Source organism: Drosophila innubila (assembly GCF_004354385.1).
Source record: "Drosophila innubila isolate TH190305 chromosome 3L unlocalized genomic scaffold, UK_Dinn_1.0 0_D_3L, whole genome shotgun sequence".
In the NCBI taxonomy this organism is placed as follows: domain Eukaryota; kingdom Metazoa; phylum Arthropoda; class Insecta; order Diptera; family Drosophilidae; genus Drosophila; species Drosophila innubila.
Window position 1 is genome coordinate 15,346,799 of NW_022995376.1, and position 22,160 is coordinate 15,368,958.

Below are 22,160 nucleotides of genomic sequence, written 5' to 3' on the forward strand. Positions count from 1 at the left end.
AAAGAGAAATAAAGATGATCTACCGATTTTTTAGATAGAACACAGCAATGTTTCAGAAAAATACGTACTGTGAAACAGTATCATAATCCAAATTAAAGTCATTTAGAAAAAACTGCGACCATACTATCGTTATTATTATAAATCGTAGAGAGACACGAAAGAAAAGCATGACACGCGCTCATCTCTAACAAATTTAGATAGAGAGAGAAGGAGAGAGAGAGAGAGAGCGTCTTGTCGATTGAATTACATTTTGAGCTCAATCACTGCATTGGCAGTAGATGCTGCAATTTGAATTGGAATCAGTTAGAATTCTCCGAGATTTGCGCGTATTTATCACGCCTGTAATCGCCGCTTCAATTCATTTCATTATCGGCTGCACTTTGAGACGCAACCAAAGGCGCCACTGCAAAGGCAATAAAATATATATAAGTGTAAAGCAAAAACAGAGACAAAATTGTGATTGTGTCTCGAGAAAAAGGACTCTAGAGTCTAGACAAATGTGTTGCAGTTTCATTTTGTGACCGACACTAACGGGTATTTGTTCACTTTATCCAAGCACTGCATTACTCGTTTCTGCGATCACAAATTCTGAAATTGCAATGAAAATCAACAACAACAACAAGAGGAATAGAAACTACAGACAGTAAAGTGATATGATACGAGTGCGACGAGGGTCAATGTGAGTTCAGTGATGTGGCAAATGTGTATAGTGTGAGATATTTTCACATCATATTGCATGGGGATAGAGAACTTGGAATTAGTTGATGTACCATATATAATGTAAGTATTATGACACATAATTTTAAATAAAACAAAAATCTGAATCACTTGTTATGCAAGTGATCACAAAATATTCACAGACAATCAATCCACCATTATCAGCGATTGCGACAAATCGGACTATACTTTTTGATTAATTAACGTGATTATTCAAGCAATGAATACAAAATTGGGGAGATTTGTTATATATTAAATGAAAATCTTATAATTTATAGATTTAAACTCCTATTTAAAATCTAACATTTTTAATATTTTAAATGTTAGAAAGCCAGTGATATATGGCAAAGTGCTTACAAAGTTATATCATCACTTGACGTATTATTTGTATTAAGCAAAAATATAATTTAAATAACTAAATTCAACACCTTTAGTTTAAATTCATATCAGCTGTCTAAATCGAATTCTGTTCCTGGAAATGGGCTGCTTGATATGTAAATGGAAATTTGCACATGGCGAAACATTACGAGGACCTTCAAATAGTGACATCAAACATGAAACGAAAAAACAGCACACATGTAGATACACCAATACACATACGCTTAACCTAACAATTTGTAACTTGTGTATCTATGAGATACATTTGCCATAACAACTAACGACATTTGTGTGAACGCCTCGTTTCGTATTCGCTGTTGCCATTTTATTTTATTTTTTTTTTTGAGGCACATGTCCTTTTTCCGCTCTCTCTCTCTCTCTCTTTCTTTCTACGCCTGTCTTGTTTTTCTAGTTCTTATCCCTGTCCCATCTGCATTTATTTAAAGCTCTTGCCTCTTATCTGCTTTTACACGCTGATGTTGTCAAAACTGTCGAAACAAATGGGAATAACTTTTGTTATTGACATTGACATCAAGTCGTTGACATAAATTCGCGTATTTATTTATTTATGATTATAGTTTCTTTATAGCACTATTGGAATGAATGTTAAATTTTTTTAATTTAATTTATTTTCAATTATTAATAGAAAAAAGACGTCTCCCTTTTTAAGAATTATCTCTAAGTTAGACACGATGATTTTTTAAAAGTGGTACAAAACTTTGTATAGATCAGTTTACAAATACTATTAGTAAAAGTATAATATTTTTCATAGTTATAATAAAATTATTGGACACGAAAATGTAATAGATTGTTAAAATAATTTTTATCATTTTTCCACTTGGACTCAATTTCACATACTCCATCAGATTTATCATAATAATAATGTTTATATTCTAGTGACATAATCTCTCAGTTAACTGCCACTTTTGCTTCGTATTACCAATATGACAAATCCGCGACGCACTCATAAATTTTCATGTTAAATGTTAGACACGAGGCAAACATTTCTATTCCCCACATTTCTCAACATTTTTTTCCTTTGTTTTTATTGATTTTTCCTTGTCGGTCTGAAGTTTTGCATATGAAAAGCTGCTTAACATTATGACGAACATTATTATGGGGAAATAAATTCGAATGGCCAAAAAGTTTGTACTAACTACTATAATTGATGACAGCTGGCTTGAATTCAGCAAGGACTTAATTTTAATAGTAACTCATTTAAATTGTTTTAATTGACTAGATATTCGTTTTAAATTGTATGTGACATAAATAAAGTATGAAATGTGCCACAAAGCGGCTTAATTAGTGGCTGTTAATGAGTTGGGTGCATTTTTACCTTTCATTATTTTTTCACATATTTTTTTCATATGTAGATAAATACATATATATATGTACATATATTTATTTCGCAGTTGAACTCTCTTGACGGCACAACGGAGCGTATGAGTAATTTAATTGCGAGTTTATATACTCAAGTAAATGCATAAATTAACACAAATTAAAAGAGTTAATATACGCTGCTTGAGAGCATTTGAATATCGCTTGTGATGGGCTGTTCTGAGTTACATTTTCATTTCAATTTCAATAAAAAATTCATTGCATACTTTTGTGAACATTTTGGAAAACAAGTAAAAGCAAAGGATATTCTCCAATGCACCAAAAAGAAGACAACATTTATTTTTGGAGACTCGGTAGTAAAGTCTGAATAATTTATCTTTTTGATCAAACAATAAGAGAATTAACACTCCTACTTTAATTTTTTTTTTAATATTTCTTGTAGTTGTTTATTGTTTAAGCTTTAAAGTTTAATTAAACAAAGCTGAATCAAAAGTTTAACTGTCGTTTGTTTTTCCGTTTGTTGCATGTGGCATGTTGCATGTTTTGTGCAACTTTTTCGCGTTGTTCAGAATTTTAATTGCAGTTTGTAGCAAAAAAACTTCATCTGTGAGTTTTAAAGTATAAGTTAAATTTGTGACTGGCTGAAAATATATTTCTTTTTTGTAAATAGAGCTAAAATGAAAAATAAGAACTAATTTGAGGGCAAAAACAAAATATGTGCATCAATGCGAATTCCAAACATTTTATCTATGTTTTAAAAGAAGAAACAAACAGTTGGCCAAAAAGAATATATCAAATTAGTTTTACAAGATTATGCAATATTTCATACTAGATGGAATTCTGAGTCCTGTCAATTCAGTTTAATTTAGGTTAAATATTTGACTTCAATAATTAAGCCTTAAATCACAAAAGTTCACAAAGATGGTGACTCAAACAGGTAACCAAATTGGCAATTGCCCCAAGCGGAAGTCGAAAATTGGCCAACACACAGTGGAACAGTTAGAAATGAAAAGGAGGAAAAGAGGTCGGGTATGAAATGCGTAGGAGCGCTGAAATAATGAGCTAACTAAGGTAAATACTTGTAGTGCTTTAGCGGAAAACGCGTGGGGCTCATTAGGCTGATGTCTTAGTCAGTTGCCGCAAAATGCCGATAAGGATTACGTAACGCAATCAACAGCAGCAGCAGCAAAGGGAGGGAAAAGGGGAATAGGCGACTGCGAGGAGAGAAAAGTGTATAAAAATTAAATGAGCAACAGCCACTAGACCAGTTTTGTTCTTTGCTTCTTTGCCACGTTCTTTGGCTCAATTTCTGTTTAATTAACTGTAAATTTTGCACACGAGAGCAAACAATTTGGCAAACAATGTGGGCGAATTGGGGAGCGAAGGGGGTGCGGTGTAGGTCAAATTATTCAACAATTGACAAACGAATTGCAAATCGCTTAAAATTTCACTTCTGGCAAATTGACAAACTTGAATGTTGTCTGCAATTTCAATCAAAAATATATAAATATATCAAACAGATTTGCAATTTGCAACCTCATCTAATTTGGTAATATTTTAGTATATATTTGGTATTTATTTTGAATTTAGCTGTATTCATTGCGACAAACTTACGGCATGTAAAGTGTTTTCAGTTGATAACTTACCTGCAAAGAGAAAGAATGAAGTTTCAATTAGTTAAGCAGAATACGATAAAGAGACCAGCTTACTCGCTACCCTGTATTTTTGTAAGGATATGTCTAATTGATCAAGGACAATATCTATATCAGATATGACATATATTTACAAATTTTATTTAATACAAGTTTTTATCATCTGTGATTAACATTCATCGTCAACAAAATAACTAAACTATACGTTAAGACTGCAATTAGGCTGGCCTACTGCGTTTGCTTAGAAAACTGCACTAAATACATGTTTTAAAAGCTTTATTTAAGTAATTTCCGGTGCTTTAGAACGAGAGAAGAACAAATAAAAATGGGTAAACAAGTTTTAGTTTTATAAAAAAAGAAGAAACCAAGTGAAATGGGACTGTGCTGATGATAGAGTCGCAGACAAGACAGCAACTGCCAATCAAATGCAAGCACACACACACACAACACACACACTCAACACACGCACAACACACACACTAACACATAGACATAATACATCCACATGACCTGAAAAGCGATGCGCGTGGGAAACGCAACAAAAGGGCACTTCAGCACTTGCAGACAGAGTACCGTAGAAGAGTCATAGAGAAGACGAAGAGAAAAAGAGATGGGTAAGTATATATGGACAGGCATTCTGCGTGGGTTTGACTAACGGCCAGCCTGGCTCTGGGGATCCATTCAGCGACAGTGGAGCTAAGCGTTTTAATACATTTTTAATAAGGACGCGTAACGCGTGATCCACGTCAAAGCCTCACCTCAGGCAATTGCTTTCACTCCCTTATCTCTTTCATTCCCCAACTCCTCTGTCTTCCTCATTGCACTACCCGAGGGAATGCCAGCAACTAAAAGTTTAACGAGCTAAGTGTTAAAAATAATGTTGTAGTTTAAAAGGCAGAAAAGCTTAAGCAAATGCAGTTAAAAGATGCGAAAAGTTTATTAACTTTATGATGTGTGAAAAGTATGTCAAATAAAAGGTAACTCACTAAAATCCTTTAAGAAGTTCAGGATAGGATAGCTTTGTAACTCATACCTTACCATAAAATTGTTTTTATTTCTTTCGGTCATAATATATATAAATTTCTGCAAAAAACCTTATCCTTTCTTCCTTTTAAAAACATTTAGTTCAATTCGATTGAACTTTTCATTAGTATTTTATTTGCATGTACTTCATACTAAATAATCTTCATTAATATTACAAATGCCCTGATTCTGATCAAATATTCTGTGTACAGTCTTGAATTAGTATTTTAATTAAGATTATATACGCTTAGTTTATTCATATTCTCCTTTTTTTTAGAGTTGTCTTAAGTAATCTTCTTCTTTTCATTTCCCTTTTCTATAGTTTCCTATTCTCTTCGATCTTTATATGGAGCAGAAATAGATAGAACAGAATTTTCCCCTTTTCTGATAACGAACCTAATAATTTAATTCTTAAATCAATTTTTATCATATTGTGTATTTTTTCACCTCTATATCCTCTCTATCCTCATTTATCACTCGTTACTTTCGCTGTCAAGTGGCATGCAACTGAGTCACGGCTGCACAAAATGGCCGACGTGAAGAAAGTGTTTTTTAACTGTGGTTGACAGTCGCCGCTGACGCTGCCGCTGACGTTGACGCTGACGTTGGCGTTGATGCTGACGTTGACGTTGGCGTTGACGTCGGCGTTGTCCTGTGGCAATCATGCTTTGACGTCGGCATTCTATCATTGGCAGCATCATGACTGTGCCTCCAAGCAGTAACTTTTCCTTAACCCACCACCCCCCTCTGAGTCTGGTCACGTTGTGTGTGTGTGTGTGTGTGTGTGTGCGAATTTTTTGTTGCCTACTTTAAAGCGTCACACTTGGCCTGCTTTGTACGTCATTGCGTGCAGCTATTTACAGCGCGTGTGTGTGTGTTTGTATGTGTGTGTGTGAGTGTATGTGTTGTAATTGTGGTTGTCATTAAAATGCAATTAAAATGCAATTCATGTAGGCAGCGATTGCAAGTCAACGAGGGCAGTTCGAATAGTTCTCATGTTGGACCAATTTGTTCCTTATCCATTCCTTTCCTTCTCCCCCTCTCTCTTTATCCGTCTTTCTCTCTTCTCTTCTCATTACTTGTTCTCTTGGCAACCTCACAAATATGCATTATATAAACCCGCAATTACTGCAATTAGATTTACGAGCTTATTTCTTGTGGCTGAACTTTTAACTAAGTTCTCCCTACTTTTGTGGTGTGTGTGTGTGTGTGAGAGTGTAGTTGTGTTCATGTTATCACCGCTTGACTTTTTGCTTGACTTTGCCAGTAAGTTTTTGTTGCTTTCCAACTTTTATTCCTTCAAACTAATTTAATTTCATTTCGTAATATTCTTGACTTTTTTGCTAATTAAAATTTATCTTCATATTAATTACGTTATTTTCTCATCTACAAGCTAGCAGTATATTTAAATTATGGCAATGCATTTAGTTAGTATAGTTAAACTTGCTGGTAATCTTTTAAAAAATAGTTTCATCTAAATGCAGAGCAGAAAATAGATTAAGTTCATAGTAGTAGGTTAAAGTTCATGTTGACGTTAACTTGAAGTAGATAAATCGAATTTACACAGCAATAGCTAATGCAGAAAGACTTTCCTATCTTTTAAGACAGGATATGTGCAGAAAAAACACTTTAAGACGAGTTAAAGGAGTCTGAGTCATTGTCCAAGTTCATTAGCTTGGTCTGTCGCTTCTGGCGCACAAGTTGTCATTGATTGATGTGGATATGGTTATCGCCCGCCCACAGGATATCTTTTGAAATCATTCAGTTTTCCTTCTGCTGTTTACTGACCTTAAAAGTCACCCACACACAATTGGCTAAAAGCTTTTAAATTGAACTACTAATGGAACTACTAAAGAACAAAGAACAAGAACTTGGACACACTTTTTTGTATACATGAATACAATTTTAAGACAATGAAATGTTCATTTAACTGAACAAAGAATTCTTAAAAATAATCGTTTACATTATAAACACTTTAAAATTAAAATAGCCATTAATAAAAAACAAAATGTTAATCTAATTTAAAAAGAATTTTCAATACTTAACAACACTCTTCCGAAAGAAATCACATTATCTTTGTGTAATTAAGAATAATAATAGAACCATTTAAAAGAATATAAAGTACACTTTTATTTTAATTTAAACTAAATAAAATATGTTGTTAGTATAAAAAGTTTTTGGGAAATTATGTAAAGTTCATGGCCAAATACCGTGTGCAAAACAACAAAAAGCCGGCGACAATTGATTGACAAGTTGGCTGAGTGGTTCACAGAGACGAAAGGAGGCAGGGAGGCAGGGAATCAGGGGAGGGGGAGGAGGTGCGTAGCCAACAGCACGCGTCAAGCCAGAAATCGTTCTCGTTGAGCTTTTGCTTTTCCCTCTACTTATAAATAAGTTAATTAAAAATTGTGCGCGACAACCAAAGAAAACACACAAGAACCACGGCAATGCCAACGTTGATCACAGATGATGACAAAAACAACAACAAAACGGCAACAACAAAAAGAAACACCTTGAAAATTTTAAATGTAATTAAATAAAAACGATGCTCGGTGACAAGAGGGAAAGATGCAGAGTTGCGGTTGAATAAAGCTATTTAGTATATACTAAATAAATACCGAAGGCTGAGAAAAGAGCGCATCGACCACTTGTCTTGATAAAGAAACAGTAGCTGACACGCCTCACGCCCTTTCCTACCCCTTAAAATAATTCTCCGACAACTTGGCATAAACTGACAAAGATGAATTTTCTCTCTGTTTTTACAATTCTCCCAGGGAATTCAACCAAGATAAATAATGTAAAATAAAAAAACAGATATATTTTATAGTAGAAATGAATGAAGCGAGGGTAGTTCTTGAAGTTTATCGGTTTTATATTGTTCGCATGTATGAATATGGAATTGTATAGTTTCATTCAACAGAATTAAACTCTAATAACGCGAGACTGTAATTAGTAAATTCTAACAGATTTATAGGCTGTTAACAATGTCTCATATTAACATAGGCTGTTTCTGTTATACAAAACAAATCAAGGAATATTATAGGTAAATTATAAATTAAACTTCTATGTTATCTCATTTTAGTTCTTCTTTATATGACAGTAGTGTTATAAAAGCACACCTCGTTGGATGCGTCACTTGCACAGTGGTTTTAGTAAGAAAAAATTAAAAGATCTTAAAATAATTTTTAAGTTTATTCAGAGCACAATGGTAAGTGGATTCTTAAGGAACGTAAAAGTTTATTTTAAATACATTTACTTCTATGTTATATATGTTTAATTTATTTTAATGATCATGGGTATTATATTTAACAAAATTTGTCTCCATTTTCTAGGGTTGTCAATCCACAGTGGCCAAAGATGATTTGTGTCTGTTTGCGGGGGAGAGGGGTTCACCATTTATCGGTACAGTCGGGACACGGATGCCGAGCACTTGCGGCTACATTGATGGACATTTTCGTTTTTGGCGGCGACATTAATGACAATTGCAATTGTTCAGGCGCGAAACGAACCGCAAACCACTTTATTAGCGACGCAGACTCAATAACAATGATGTTGATGATGCTGATGAGCAGGATGATGATCAAGCTAATGACAATGATGATGTTGATGCTGGCTTCTGCCAGGTTTTTCGTTGCGCCTTGGTTATGCTAAATGAATTTCGACATTTTTGTTGACATTGTCAATTAATGTGAGATTAACTAGTGCTTCCGAATTCGCGAATTTCGTTCTTGTTGCGTGCTCATAAATCACGCATACGCCCAGTTGAACGAACTCACTGCCAATTAGCCTCAGGGGCGCCTTTTTCAACGTTCCTATTCACACATATGTATCATTTGAATGTTTCCGTTTCCTGTGCTGCCAAATCTAGCGTGCCAAACGAGGTGTCACCTGTCCAAAAATCCAAAAAAAAAAATATAGCAGACAAAAAAACATGATAGAGATCCCATGGCACGTGAGTGAATAATAAAAAGTACGTTGGCATCCGGCCCAAATAGAATCGAGAAACGAGAAGTGGGTACACAATAAAAATTTGTAATTTTTCAAAATTTGGTTGACATTAAAAAAAAAACTCGCACCACTTTGGAGCTGCCTCCTGTGAGAATTGAACTCACGACCGCTGGTTTACAAGACCAGCGCTCTGCCACTGAGCTAAGAAGGCGCTTGGCAATATGGCAATATATTGAACTCTAAAGAGTTGGAAGACTCTACAATTCAATTACGAATGCAATTAGCTAAATGGCATCCTCATGTCGCTGTGATAAGCGGGAGGCGGCAGCTGAAACGAGGGCGTCACAGTGTTTGAAAGCTTATCAAAACTTTTGCTGCCGTTTCTGTTTTTAGTTTTCGTTGGTCTCCATATTGTGGGCAGACAAGCAGCGCAAAAAGGTTTATGAAACTTCTGACAGGATTTTTGCGTTTACCTTGACTTGACAACGTTGTCCTTCAAATTGTGCAACACTTTGAAAAGTTATTCACAGTCGGAAAACTTAATTCACTTTAGTTTAATTTTGTTCCTCATTACCATACGAAGAACTTAATCGGCCCAAAGAATAGAGTTTCAAATAATATTTGTATACTGCTTTCGTTTAAAGTAAATAAATTTTAAATATTGCATTCTTAAAAAAAAGCTTGCTAATTTATTATTTTTAAAGTACTTAGTAGTATTGATGTTACTCTTGACATTTCAGTTTTCATCCGCTGAATCTTTTTTCTAAGCTATTTTTTTTTAGGAATTTAAAGCCCTCACATTCCATTGCATACTTGACGTTCAATTAAAATTGCCTTAATTGGAGGAGGGATTTTTATACCCTGAGCCCATTGAAAATGGGCAAAAAAGGGTATAATGTGTTTGGCAGAATGTATGTAACAGGCAGAAGGAGGGGTGGCAGACCCCATAAAGTATATATATTCTTGATCAGGATCAACAGCCGAGTCGATCTAGCCCTGTCCGTCTGTCTGTCCGTCTGTCCGTCTGTCCGTCTGTCCGTCTGTCCGTCTGTCCGTCTGTTTGAACGCGTCGATCTCAGAGACTGTAAGTGCTAGAGACTTCAAATTTGGAATGCAGGTTTGTGAATACCATACGCAGGTCAAGTTTGTTTCTAATTTTTGATGCCACGCCCCCTTCGCCCACAAATTGAAAAATAACGATTTACAGGCGCAATTTTTGACATAGCACTCCCTAACTGAACAATCAGTTGAGAAGTATGCGTATTAAACGACCCTGAAAATTTCAAAGCGATTGACCCATAAATAAAGAAGTTATTTCGGAATTTAGATTTAGTTGAATAATTACATTTGGATGGCAAATCAAACGTGCGAGCGAGACAGCATGTTCACGTTTGTATGCAAGGCGCGCACAAAGACAGAACGAATAAGTACCCATTTTTTTTTTGGTACCAAATAAGAATTAAGCGATAAGCAAAAATATTATCGATATCATGTAATGAAAATGTTAATGTATAATTTATGTATATACAAATATACAATTTGATTAAAATATAATTGTGTTAATATATAAATATGTATTTTTGCATGGCAAAAATCAGCAGAAGCTGATGAATGAAATTGCATGAGAGAAATAGCGATCATTTTGCAGCACTACTCTTGCATCTTTGCCGAGCACTGAAAGCTGCAAAATAATAATTTTAATTATTAATATTTTCGATTCCTTACACATATATATAATAAGTATCTGCTTATTATCGTTGTAAAAAAAAACTTAGCATTTTCCGCTTTAAGAATCTCATAAAATTAGACATTGCCTTTATTTCAAATTTCGCGCGCACTGCAGCAGCCTTTGGCAGGCTTGAATTTGTTGCGTAAGTGGGAGAGTGAGAGAAAATGGGTGCTGCCAGATTGCAGGCTGAGCAAAGTTGTAGTTTGTGGCTACTCTTGACACACGCTACATCGATTGCAAGCGATTACGATTACGACTTGCGATTTACCAATTTATCAATTTCTAATTAATTTTAAACAAGTTTATTATATTAAAGTTTATTATATTAAACTTATTTAAAATTAATTAGAAATTGATAAATTGTAAATCGTCGTAATCGTAATCGAGTGATATTAGTTCAGTGAGGCATTAATAACGTAGTCTGCAGTGATAAGCACAGTGACTTCAGAAAACCGAAAGTTGTTCATAGTTTCGCGTGTGTAATTTTGATACCCTGAGCCCATTGAAAATGGGCAACAATCAACTTTTATAAAAGAGTACATGGGCTCAGGGTATCCTACTGTCGAGCGTGCTCGACTGTAGCCGCACCTCACCGCGAGCGAAGCGAGCCGGGGGTAGGCGAGCGAAGCGAGCAGGGGGCGGAGCCCCCTTGTTTTTGCTGATGTTAAGCGGAAATTTTAATGCTGACCATTAATTTAATATTTCCGGATATTGCTACAATGCGGTAAACCGTAAAGCATTTAAATTAAAATGCCAAATAAATAAATTGAAGTCCTGGAAAATATATAATATGAGAAAGTAGTTGTTTTTTATTGTTATTGTTGTTGCCTGAAGGACAAATCATATTTCATGGTCGATATGAAATTTGCTCATTAAATATGCCACTTATTTATAACACTCACATTGTAAATAGACAAGTATAAATATTATGTTGGACGAATATTATTTCTTTCATATTTTAGAATTATTTCTGTGTTTTAATTAATAGTTCAGGGATAATAATAAATACTTCATTATTATTTGTTATTCAGTATTTGTTATAATAGAAATTATAACCTTTGGCATTTATTCTTAATACAATGAAAAAAATATGCGCTTGAGTTGCTTATATGTGCTTAAAACAGCTTTAAATACCGATGTAAAAGACCGCCCTTAATGCAACTAAATAGGAGAATATATTGAAATATTTAAAAACGGTAATTTTATAAAAAGAATTAAAACTAAATGACTACAACAATTACCATTAGCTTAAGGCATAATTTAATAAATGGTCTGCCAACACACACAGACAAGCACACATACACATGCACATACTTATGTTAGCAAACCACAAACAAGTTGGCAGATCCTGCAGCAGATCCAACAAGATGCAATAATTTAATTTTCAATGCTCGAGCATTTAGCTGAGAGGCTAACTACAGTTATAGTTATAGTTACGGTTACAGTTAGTTTTGCAGCGGAAAGGAGGGGAGCAGGGCGGGGCGAGGCAATCATGCCACATAATTGGACTCCGGAGAGAAGCGGCGATGCGTGCTGTCGGGTTGGCAGACCAAGTGGACGCCATTTGGCCAGGAGCATGCTGCAAACTGGCTGCTTAATTTGCTGCACTTCAATGGGCCATGAAGCATGGAGATTAAAGCAGGAGTCCTGGTGAAGGGTGTTAGTGAAAGGGGAAGGGAGTGTGGTAGGGGAAGTCTGGGAGCCAGAGAATGTATTTCTTTGGGTTGATTGCGACAAGTTGGCAATAGGGAGGCAGAAAAAAGTGCTGAAGCGTATGGCAGCCATTTTGTAATTTGTAATAACCACATTCCCATGATATTACCACGTAAACTCGGTCAGACAGTCGACTAGCAGATACCCTAAGTAAGCCTAAAAGCTGTTTTTTCTCAAGTTATGGCAACATTAACATTTTGAAACGAATATATCCTGCCATAACTTTATATACAGAGTATTTAAAAGCTATAAAATTCACAAAAACGAGAATGTGAAGCTGCGGCAATTCCTAGAAGCACTCAAAGTGCTGCACAAATTGACTGGTGTCCAGGATACGGGTGGGCGAGGTCGGGAAAAGGTCCAAACAAAGCGACAATGGGGAAAAGCTGTCAGGTAACAGACCCCAAAAGTGTTGAAGCTCTTGAGCTGGGTATTGTAAATGAGTGTATGTTAGATTTAACAAGTGTGATTGTAAATACCCTGTAGTCATTTATATATTTCAGACTGTAGAGGGTTGATTGAATACCATATAAATCGAAATGTGTACTCTTAAATACTCACGGATTATTTATATGCATAATATAGGTATTGGAACTATTTTAAATTCACTACATTAATGCCAAAAATTCCAAAAATCGAATATTTTTAAAAAAATAATCAATAATTTTCCAATATAACAACAACTTCAATTGCAAAAAATGGAAATCACAGCTCCAAAAACCGCCAACCGGTAAGCTGTCACATTTGGTATGTCAGATTCAAGGCTGACATGGGTGAAAGCAATTGTCTGACAATGACGTCAAAGGACCTACTTGAATAGATAGCATTCAAATGATGTTCGTCCAAAAGGTTCGCAAAAAAAAAAAAACAAGATAAACAGTAGTACATAAAATAGAGAGAGCTTCAATTAGATGAGTGAAAATGTTTTGAAATTTTTGAAAATAGTACAAAATGATTCAAATGATTTGCGAGGCAACAGCTGGGAATACTTATAGATAGAGAAGTACGCATTCATACAAATATGCCATTGTGCTTTATTGTTGTTTACAATGTGTATATAAATAAATAAGTATCTATAAGCCGCTTCATAGCTCCTGCTCCAAGTAACAAACACCTGGCGGGTATCCGACACAGCTCTTTTGTATGACTGAGAGCACAGTTATTTGATATAATAATAAAGAGCTGCCTCCTCCGAGGCATAGCGATTCCCAGAATTCTCCAAACATGACTTGATGTCGAGGAACTTTTAGTTAACAATGAGACTTGTAAATTGTTTACGCCTCAATAAGCTAATTGGTTGGTGTAGCAAATTAAGCAAATTAAACTGAAACGATACAATTACATTTAATTGGCGCTTTAGTCACCAGCGAAGTCTACCTATAGGTCTGGGGCTAGAACAATGGGGCAAATAAGAGCTCTATCTAATTTCAAAGTCTTTCTGCCATTAAATCAACTGTTCTTTACATTTTACCTCCTTTTAGATAAACCTATTACCAGCTTAGGCAGAAAAAGTCTACTGATAGATAGCTCTGATAGTATAAATATTTAAGCTCTTTATACTAGTTGTTTTAATATTCTACAATAAAAATAATAGTTCCCTAAAAAGAGTAAGAAGCTAAACTCGTAGGAGTGCTGATCTTATTTTATTCTTAAGTCAACTCCTTTAATTTTAGTTAATTCATTATTCTTGTCATTACATTATTTAGAATAGCAACTTACCGATATTAACAATGCCATGATTGGTCAGTTCCCAGCATGACTGTAAGCGTAATATGCTCAAACTGTGACTTTGCTTTGGTGAAAAATATCCGAGGGCAGCATCTGTGACATGGTAAGCCTGTTGGAAACGACAAAAGCGACAAATTCAATTAAGTATGAGTTCATGTTCTATGTTCCCCATTTTCTTCCCTCTTGGGGTTACTTGCCTGCAGTGAGAACTCGTATAAGGATGGCAGCAGCTGTGCCACCGCACCAACTGCCTCGTCCGCTATGTTGATGCAGTCCGCCAGTGACAAGGACACGATCCGAGGCGTCAAACAGGCCCACAGTCCAGCCTCGGTGACCTCATTGCAGCCGGCGAGCTCAAGTTCAAATAGACTCTGCAATTGTCATTTTATTTACGAAATTATTCCTTTGTTATATATCATGTTTATTGCTTTCAACTTAGATTATAATTAAAAATAAACAAAAAAGTGCGGAATATAATTTTTATTAAACTAAAAGTTTATTGTATTTGATAAAAAAATTTATTTTCCTGATTCATTGAAACTTAAAAATTTGTACAAAAATCAAATTTTAAATGTTGTTTTCTACTTAATACGATATAAGACATTGATTAAGACTGCCCGACAAAGAGATACCCTGAATTAAGTTTTAAAATACAAGCAAGTTAATTACATAATCTTTATATATAAATATTCTTATCCGCTTTCACTGATCATTGTACAGGCCAACCAGCTTGTAATATATAATAACGTACTATATTATATAGAGAGTAAACCAGCTAGAAATATGTTACTCAAAATTTTTTAAGTTTTTAAAGAACAGTTACTGATTTTACACAATTTTATGGCACACTTTGTAAGCACTTTATGGGTGGAGAGTATAAAAATCTGAAGTTTTTGGCAACTGACACAACTTTGACCTTTGCAGAAGCAAAGCAGCCAAAATGAAAGGCAAATAAAACATTTCACAATACTCGTAAGTCGTAAGTCGACCCACATTGCGTGCCAGACAATATGTCGGGGGTATTTGATCTGACTAGTCACAATTTTGTACCTACAATGTTCCTATTGTTGTTCGTGCTTTTCTTATTGTTGTTGTTGTGGCTTCTGTTGTTTTGGCCAAAAGTTTACTTTGTTTCGTGGCGACACTCAAAAACTTTGGCTCATAAACGCCCAGCGCAAAAAAGCATGTCAAATCAACGTACAATAGCAATAAAAGTAGAAATGTAAACGGGAAATGGGAAATGGGAGAGCTTATAGCGGAAATAGAGAAAAATAAAATATGTATGTGCGATTGGTGACTGACGACATAAACAAGTACGAATGACTAAAACTTTATCGCTAAGTATATCAACAATTATACAAAACTGAATAAAGCAATTTGTGTTGAATATCGGAAAATTAAGAAATTTTAATGTATTCATTATATATAAAAAGTTGTAAGTTAAATTGCACAAAGCATTCAAGAATCTATATTTCTTTTAAATAAACACATAATTTCACATAGCATTAATAATAATATATTTAACTATATGTTTGTTTCGAAATGCTTATAAAGTTCATAGAACGCAAAGAATCTGCTTATGAAGAAATTTAAAATACATATTAATACTTCTCTCAGAATTCCTAAATCTCAACTACTTATAAATCATTTTCTTATGAATTTAATTATGAATCTATGATCCACAAACTCAAACCATAGATCAACATATGTTTAATAATCTTATCTATATAGTTCATATACTACATATTTCAATTATAAAAATATGTTAATAGATTCCTTCTTATCAAGAGTTTCGATATGTTAATGACATGCTGTCTAATTAGATTCCAGATAATTGTGGCCGAAATGACTTCATTGTTAACGGTACAATGGTTTCGTATTTTCGTATTTTGTTTGTTTTTATGGCCAACATAGCGGAGAAAAAGTTTTGTTATTCGCCTGGCCAACTGGTTGGCAATACACATTAGTATCCAGGGTAACTTTATTCCACATGTCAGCTACAAAATCGATAGCCAAAAGGCAAACAACTATAAGCCAAGAGTACACTGAGTTACACTCAGTTATACTTGTTTTCCTTGTTATTTTAGCTTTTCCTTTTGCATAAATTTATCGTATATTATTAAATTAATTTGGAGCTTTAATTTATCTGAATTTTTTAGTTAAAGCTTGATTAAGCAAATTGACATATAAAGATTAGAAAAGTTTCTGAAAATGCTGTGCTCTTAACCAGAGGTTGTAGCTTACATAAGCGCAGATTCGTAAGTTAATTAGCCGTACTTTTGCATACTTTCATAATTTGTTGGCCAAACGTGCGACTGGCAGGAATTGCTTAAGAGTATCCGGCAAAAGCAAAGTCGCGGCCTTCTTTATGGGTCAGCAGGGTTCAACACAAACAGCACGTCTAAGGGTCAACTTAAGAGCCAGCATTGCGGAAGTTACGTATACGCCGCGTGTGCGCTGAAGGCAATTGCGGGCATATGGCCCATTAAATATGAACTCGTCGCATTTCCGTCGCATTTTCAAGCATTTTCATTTCAAGTGGCAAATTATGGACGCTTGTTAATGCAGAAAACTATTGCATACCGCAGGGACCAAAAGGGTCGCAGCTGCACAATGCACAATATGCCCATTCCCCAAGGTCAAATATTCTATACTGTTGGAAGCACTCGACTGTCAACTGTTCCAGCTGCTTTACGCATGCCATTCTTGTTGACATTTCCAGTGACAACAATTTGCAATCAAACCATTTGTCAGGCACAGACACACACAGCATAAACATACACACACACACACTCACTCACACTTACAGAACAAACTGGGCTCATGAACATGACATGCATTCACATTGAATTAATTCCGACATTGCAGATTGACACGCAGCCAACTGACTGACTAGGAGACTGACACAACCGCAAACACTCTGAGATATACAAAGAGATAGACAGAAAGAGCTAGGAGAAAAGCAAGAGAGAGAGAGAGGAAGATAGAGTGGGAAAAGCATGTTCTACATTATCCACTTCACTCTGGACAACTGCTGCTGCTGTCTTCTGCTGAGCTCCCAGTTGATTACCCTGGTAGATTGCCCTGTATTGGGTCATGAAAATGAATAGATTAGTTCCTCATTTACTCGAACTTGGCATTGCCAACACAGCTGAGTGCAGCAATAAACCTTACTAACTTGATTTTAATCCAAAATGGTTTAGACTCCTGTCAAATTATATATTATTTAAAGTGTTCTCTTACTTAAGAGACTTAAATGATTTGAAGTCATGTGACTATAAAAATAAAGAGAGTGTACAGAATGAAAATTGAACAAACTTTTTTTAATTCAGTGTTGATTTTGACAACTGATTGACAAAGATTGAAATAAAAATATAAAACGCATTCGTTTGGCCACGCATCTTATAAAAGATTCACCATGCGAATCAGCACTCATTAGAATCATGCTCACATGAATTCGCATTTGAATATTTGATGTGTATTCGTTTTCACATTTAGCACAAATTAGCTAAACAAATTATTTCACTAAATTAAATGAAATTTATGGGGCTGCTTTGATGTGATTTGCGCTTGAAATTGATCGCATCAATTCGTTATGAGATTGCAAAGGAAAAGTGTAGAAATGAACACACGACTTCCCTTCACCTGAACCTTCTCTTTTATCTTCTCCCTCTTCTGGGTCCTAAGATACGTGGGATACTCAGGGGACATTTGATGACACACTTTTCCGTTTAACACGTTTCATTTCGTTTGTCGTGTGGTTTTTAAATATAAAATGCAAATAGTTTTCACTTGCCAGGCAGGAATTTCGGCAAGTTTATTTTAGAATTACGTATACGCCGTGTGTCGTGCGACTGACGCCTTCTGGTCGTGTCCGTCCGCCCACGGTCATGGGAAGCTGTTCGTTGTTGTTGCTCTTCCCCATTTGTCGGACAAAAAGCGGCAGACAATGACAGCGCCATATGATAAATATATAAGATTCTATTCAATCTATCTTCCGAGCAAGTACAAATCTTCTGAAAGCCTAAAGATATTCTAGGGTATTACTTTGGCATTATTTAGTGATATTCAAGTATTTGGTTGGGAACGATTTAATAAACATGCATGGGATTGAAAGAAATTTAGAATAAGGTACATCATTAGTCATAGAATATTGACAATTTCTTAGAACTTTTCTATAGTTCAGTGAACTTATGTGAGGACAGAGATAAAAATAAATTTGAAGACAATTAATAACCGAGGGAATAATACCAGAACGTAATCAATAACTCTATCACGTTTGCCACACGTTAGCTACATTTTCTACAGTTAAGATCTAAAAATTATATATTTAACAAGTCGGAAAGGCTATAGTCGAAATCCCGACTATAGAATACCCGTTACATATTTCAATAAATATTCAAGTACTTTATAGAAAATTCTACCTAATAAAAAACTGCTGCATACTTTTGGGTGCTGGTATTGAATTAATTATTAATAACTTTGGTTAGCTATTACTGCCGATCTACTTGTCCGATCGTGCTGTGGTTAAGTGAGATAATAGATAATATTAATAGATAACATTAATTACCGTAAAAAATGTATTGGTATATATGTATCTTAAAAACTGTGGGTGTGGTGGTTTTTCGCTGTTACACACATTTCAACGAACACAACATACCCTTTTACTTATTTTTGAAGTAACGGGTATATCATTTAAGCTTAAAAATATTTATTTTTGCTTAACTTCACTTTGGTTAATCATCGCAACTCACCTGCAAGTGATCGAGTAACGTTTCCAATCCTCGATCGCTGATCGAAGAGCAGCGCAGGCTTAACGAATGCACATGCTTGGATGCCAATGGAAAGGAGTGCACCACATCAAGGGCATCCTCATCGGAGGCACCCACAAGGCCCAGGGCATGGAAGCCGCGTCGGATGAGCGAATTGTAGAGCTTGCCACGATCACAGGCGGGCATCTGTCGAAGCTCGCGACATTGTAGCGTTGGCAACAGGCCGGACCAATAGCGTGGACTGCGGTACAGGATGTCCCGCCATTTGATGCACACCTGGGCGAGTACACGTCGCTCGTACGGCGAGAAATATTGAAAGAAGCGATTCAGGAAACGATCGTCGAGCAGCAAAGCATCGATGCTTTGGATGTGTGGCGGGTGCTTGTGGAGAATTAATGCGGATTGGGTAACAGCCGCCGCTAGCTGGGAGGCCTGTGCTGAGCCGGGAGCAGCTACCACCCCATACGGATGGTGCAGGTGCGGATTGGGCAGCTGTTTACGCATCTGCAATGGCGTCCCACCAGCGCTGACCTTCTGTGCCGCAACCATGCCCATGGTACTAAAGGTGGGCGAACCTGGCGCCGGTATCATAATGTTCATCTGCTTGGCAATCGATTTGACGGTCGGCGTGGGTGGTGCACCCAGTGGCATGCCACCGGGTGGTGCAGGTACGCCACCTGCCATGACCATGTGATGATTTGAATTGATCAATGTGGAGCCGGCCATGGCCTGCAGCTGTTGTTGTTGTTGCTGCTGCTGTTGTTGTTGTTGTTGTTGCTGTTGCTGTTGATGCTGTTGTTGTTGTTGCAACAGATGAGCGGGCAGAACATTGGAACTGGCTGGCGGTGGTGCAACGGACATGGAGATGAGCGTGGCGCCAGGAGAAACAGCTGCACTTTGGTTACCAGCTCGCGTTGGTTTATCCGGCGTTTGTGGCGTCACTACGCCGGAATTTGAGCTGCTGTTGGAGTTGGAATTCGAATTGGAATTGGAGTTGGAGTTGGAGTTAGAGTTGGAGTTGTTGCTGCTGCTGCTGCCGCCGCAAAGAGCGTTTGTGACACGCTCCATTACTGAGGTCTTGCCACTGGATGAACTCGAACTGGACGTGGAATTTGAGGAGGCGTTGTCATTGCTGTTGTTGCCACCGCTGCTGCCGCTGTTGCTGCCGCTGCCATGATGATGCTTTGAGCGTAATCCTAGTCCGTTGATGCGTTTCGATAATTCGGCGGAGGCACGCTCGACCACGCCCTGCGCCGAGATCGATGACATTGTATTCTGAAACAAATGCACTTTGCCTCTCTCTCTCTCCCTCTCTCTCTCTCGTGCTCACTCGCTCCCACGCACACAGACACAATGCTAACGTTGTCTCGCTCTCGCTCTCGCTTTCGCACTCTCGCTTCCTCTATCTTTATCTCTGCTTTACATAACGTGCAGTAGCAGCATGTTGCGAGCTTTTGACCTTGTTACGCCTCTTCTTCTTCTTTCTCTGTTTCGTGTTTACCTGCAATGCAAAAAGTAACGTTATTAAGTTTACCGTTAAGCCTTCGTTTAAGCTGCGTTTTTACAACACTCTTTCTGTCTCTTTCACACTACTGCCAATGGCTAACGAAACACGAATTTATGTGCCACATTCATTACACTGGCATTTTGTTGTTGTTGCACGCTATTGCTTCAATCCTCCATTCCGCCATTCTTCATATCCTATTCATCATTCCCCGTTCGCCATTTGCGATTTGTTGTGGCTACGAAAACTTCAGGCGATAAAGCAAACAATGTAAAAACAACAATAACAACAAAAACAACAACAACTGCAATAGAGAGAAAGAACAACAACTATGCCAAGGTAATGTAAGGAATAACGGAGAAATGTTTGTTGCTGTTGCAGTGTAAACTTTAAAGGCCATTTCGGTTCTCTGAACTACCATAAAGAGAAAGAGCCTCAAGTTTGCCTTAAGCATTTAGATACTTGCTAATAACTTTATTAATAGTAATATAGAACTCTAATAAAAGTGTCATAAAATAGTATTTTTGTTTTGGTATTTGTAAAGCAGCGACAAAAATGCACCAATTTTTTAATATTCAGCAAAATAAAATATATAAAAATTATTCATACTTATTTTTAATTTTAATAAAACTAAATTGAACTGTCTTAGTAATTTTAGTGTTTTAAAATAGACATACAACAAATAATATCATTAAAATTGCACAAATTCTTGATATTTTCACAAATAATTATTTAAAATATGAACTAAATATTCAAAATCATCAAGAGTTTTTTATATGTAAAATTTTCAAGCAAGAAATTTTACAAGAATAAGTTCACTATTTAAAAAAAAAAAAAACATTTTCTCTTTGGTTTCGAATAAATCTTATAAGATGAGGTAATATTTATTTTAAAAATTGGTGAAATAAATTTCATTTTTTGTTGTATTTAATGTTTACTTTATGCTAGAACTCGAAACTATTCATCTTAAGTGCCCTTATCATGAAATTGAAATAAAATGTTCTTAGGAAATAAGTAATTTTGCGAATATAATACTAGTGTGGAATTTAGCTTTAACAAGAAGAAAACTTTTTAAGCGGATGAAACAGTTTCAGAACAAATACTTCTGCGAAACACCCATTTCCCTGAAGTATTTTAATTTTAATCTGCAACTCATTCAGTTGAATTGCAACTACAAACTAACTGTAATTCTCTAATTGAGTTCAACTTTAAAGTCAAGGCTGACAATTCAATTAGCTAAAAGGCAATGCATTTTCAGCCATAGAGACACAAATAAGAGAAGAAAAATATGTTTTAAATGTAAGAATGGGTAAGTACATTTGGTTGCAAGGACATTGGTAACATTCCTGGTCAATGATTTAACGTGTCTGAAAAGTTTGTCCACTTGACACAGCTGGCAAGTGTCATTAATAACCAAATATCAAAACTGTTGAGGCTATACTAAGTAAGTAAGTACTTGGAAATCTGTTCACAGTCAAAACCAAATTATGGGGGTTCAAGGAAGAAAAAACAGAGCTAAAGAAAACACATGAAATTATAAGCATGTCAAGTAACTAAGTGTAATTATGTATGTGCAGCAATTTAAGAACTTAACCTGCTTCCAATCTCGAGAAAAATGAGGTTATTAAAAAGCTCTGACGGGGGAAGGCCAGGGAGAA

The 22,160-nt window shown here is 35.9% G+C and overlaps 1 protein-coding gene, 2 long non-coding RNA genes and 1 other non-coding gene across 5 annotated transcripts in view; 2 read left to right on the forward strand and 2 right to left on the reverse strand.

Moving 5' to 3' along the window:
• LOC117786476 (F-box/LRR-repeat protein 16) overlaps positions 1-20,709 on the reverse strand; it is a 30,662-nt gene extending 9,953 nt beyond the window's left edge. Inside the window, exons 1-4 of one of the 2 annotated variants that reach the window (XM_034624762.1) lie at positions 18,981-20,709; positions 14,424-14,597; positions 14,218-14,335; positions 13,503-13,822 (exon numbers count right to left, since the gene is read on the reverse strand). In XM_034624762.1, coding sequence (XP_034480653.1) covers positions 13,818-13,822; positions 14,218-14,335; positions 14,424-14,597; positions 18,981-20,267 — 1,584 coding nt within the window. In that variant the 5' untranslated portion in view covers positions 20,268-20,709 and the 3' untranslated portion in view covers positions 13,503-13,817. Of the gene's footprint in view, positions 1-13,502; positions 13,823-14,217; positions 14,336-14,423; positions 14,598-18,980 lie in introns of those variants that run through there. The other variant, XM_034624761.1, reaches the window with a different exon arrangement.
• LOC117786490 lies at positions 462-8,264 on the forward strand. Its single transcript, XR_004617631.1, has 2 exons — positions 462-780; positions 8,191-8,264. It is a non-coding gene; the product is annotated as an uncharacterized LOC117786490 (long non-coding RNA).
• On the reverse strand, positions 9,196-9,267 carry Trnat-ugu. Its single transcript has one exon. It is a non-coding gene; the product is annotated as a tRNA-Thr (tRNA).
• On the forward strand, positions 14,239-14,693 carry LOC117786489. Its single transcript, XR_004617630.1, has 2 exons — positions 14,239-14,329; positions 14,430-14,693. It is a non-coding gene; the product is annotated as an uncharacterized LOC117786489 (long non-coding RNA).
• Positions 20,710-22,160: the final 1,451 nt, after the last annotated feature.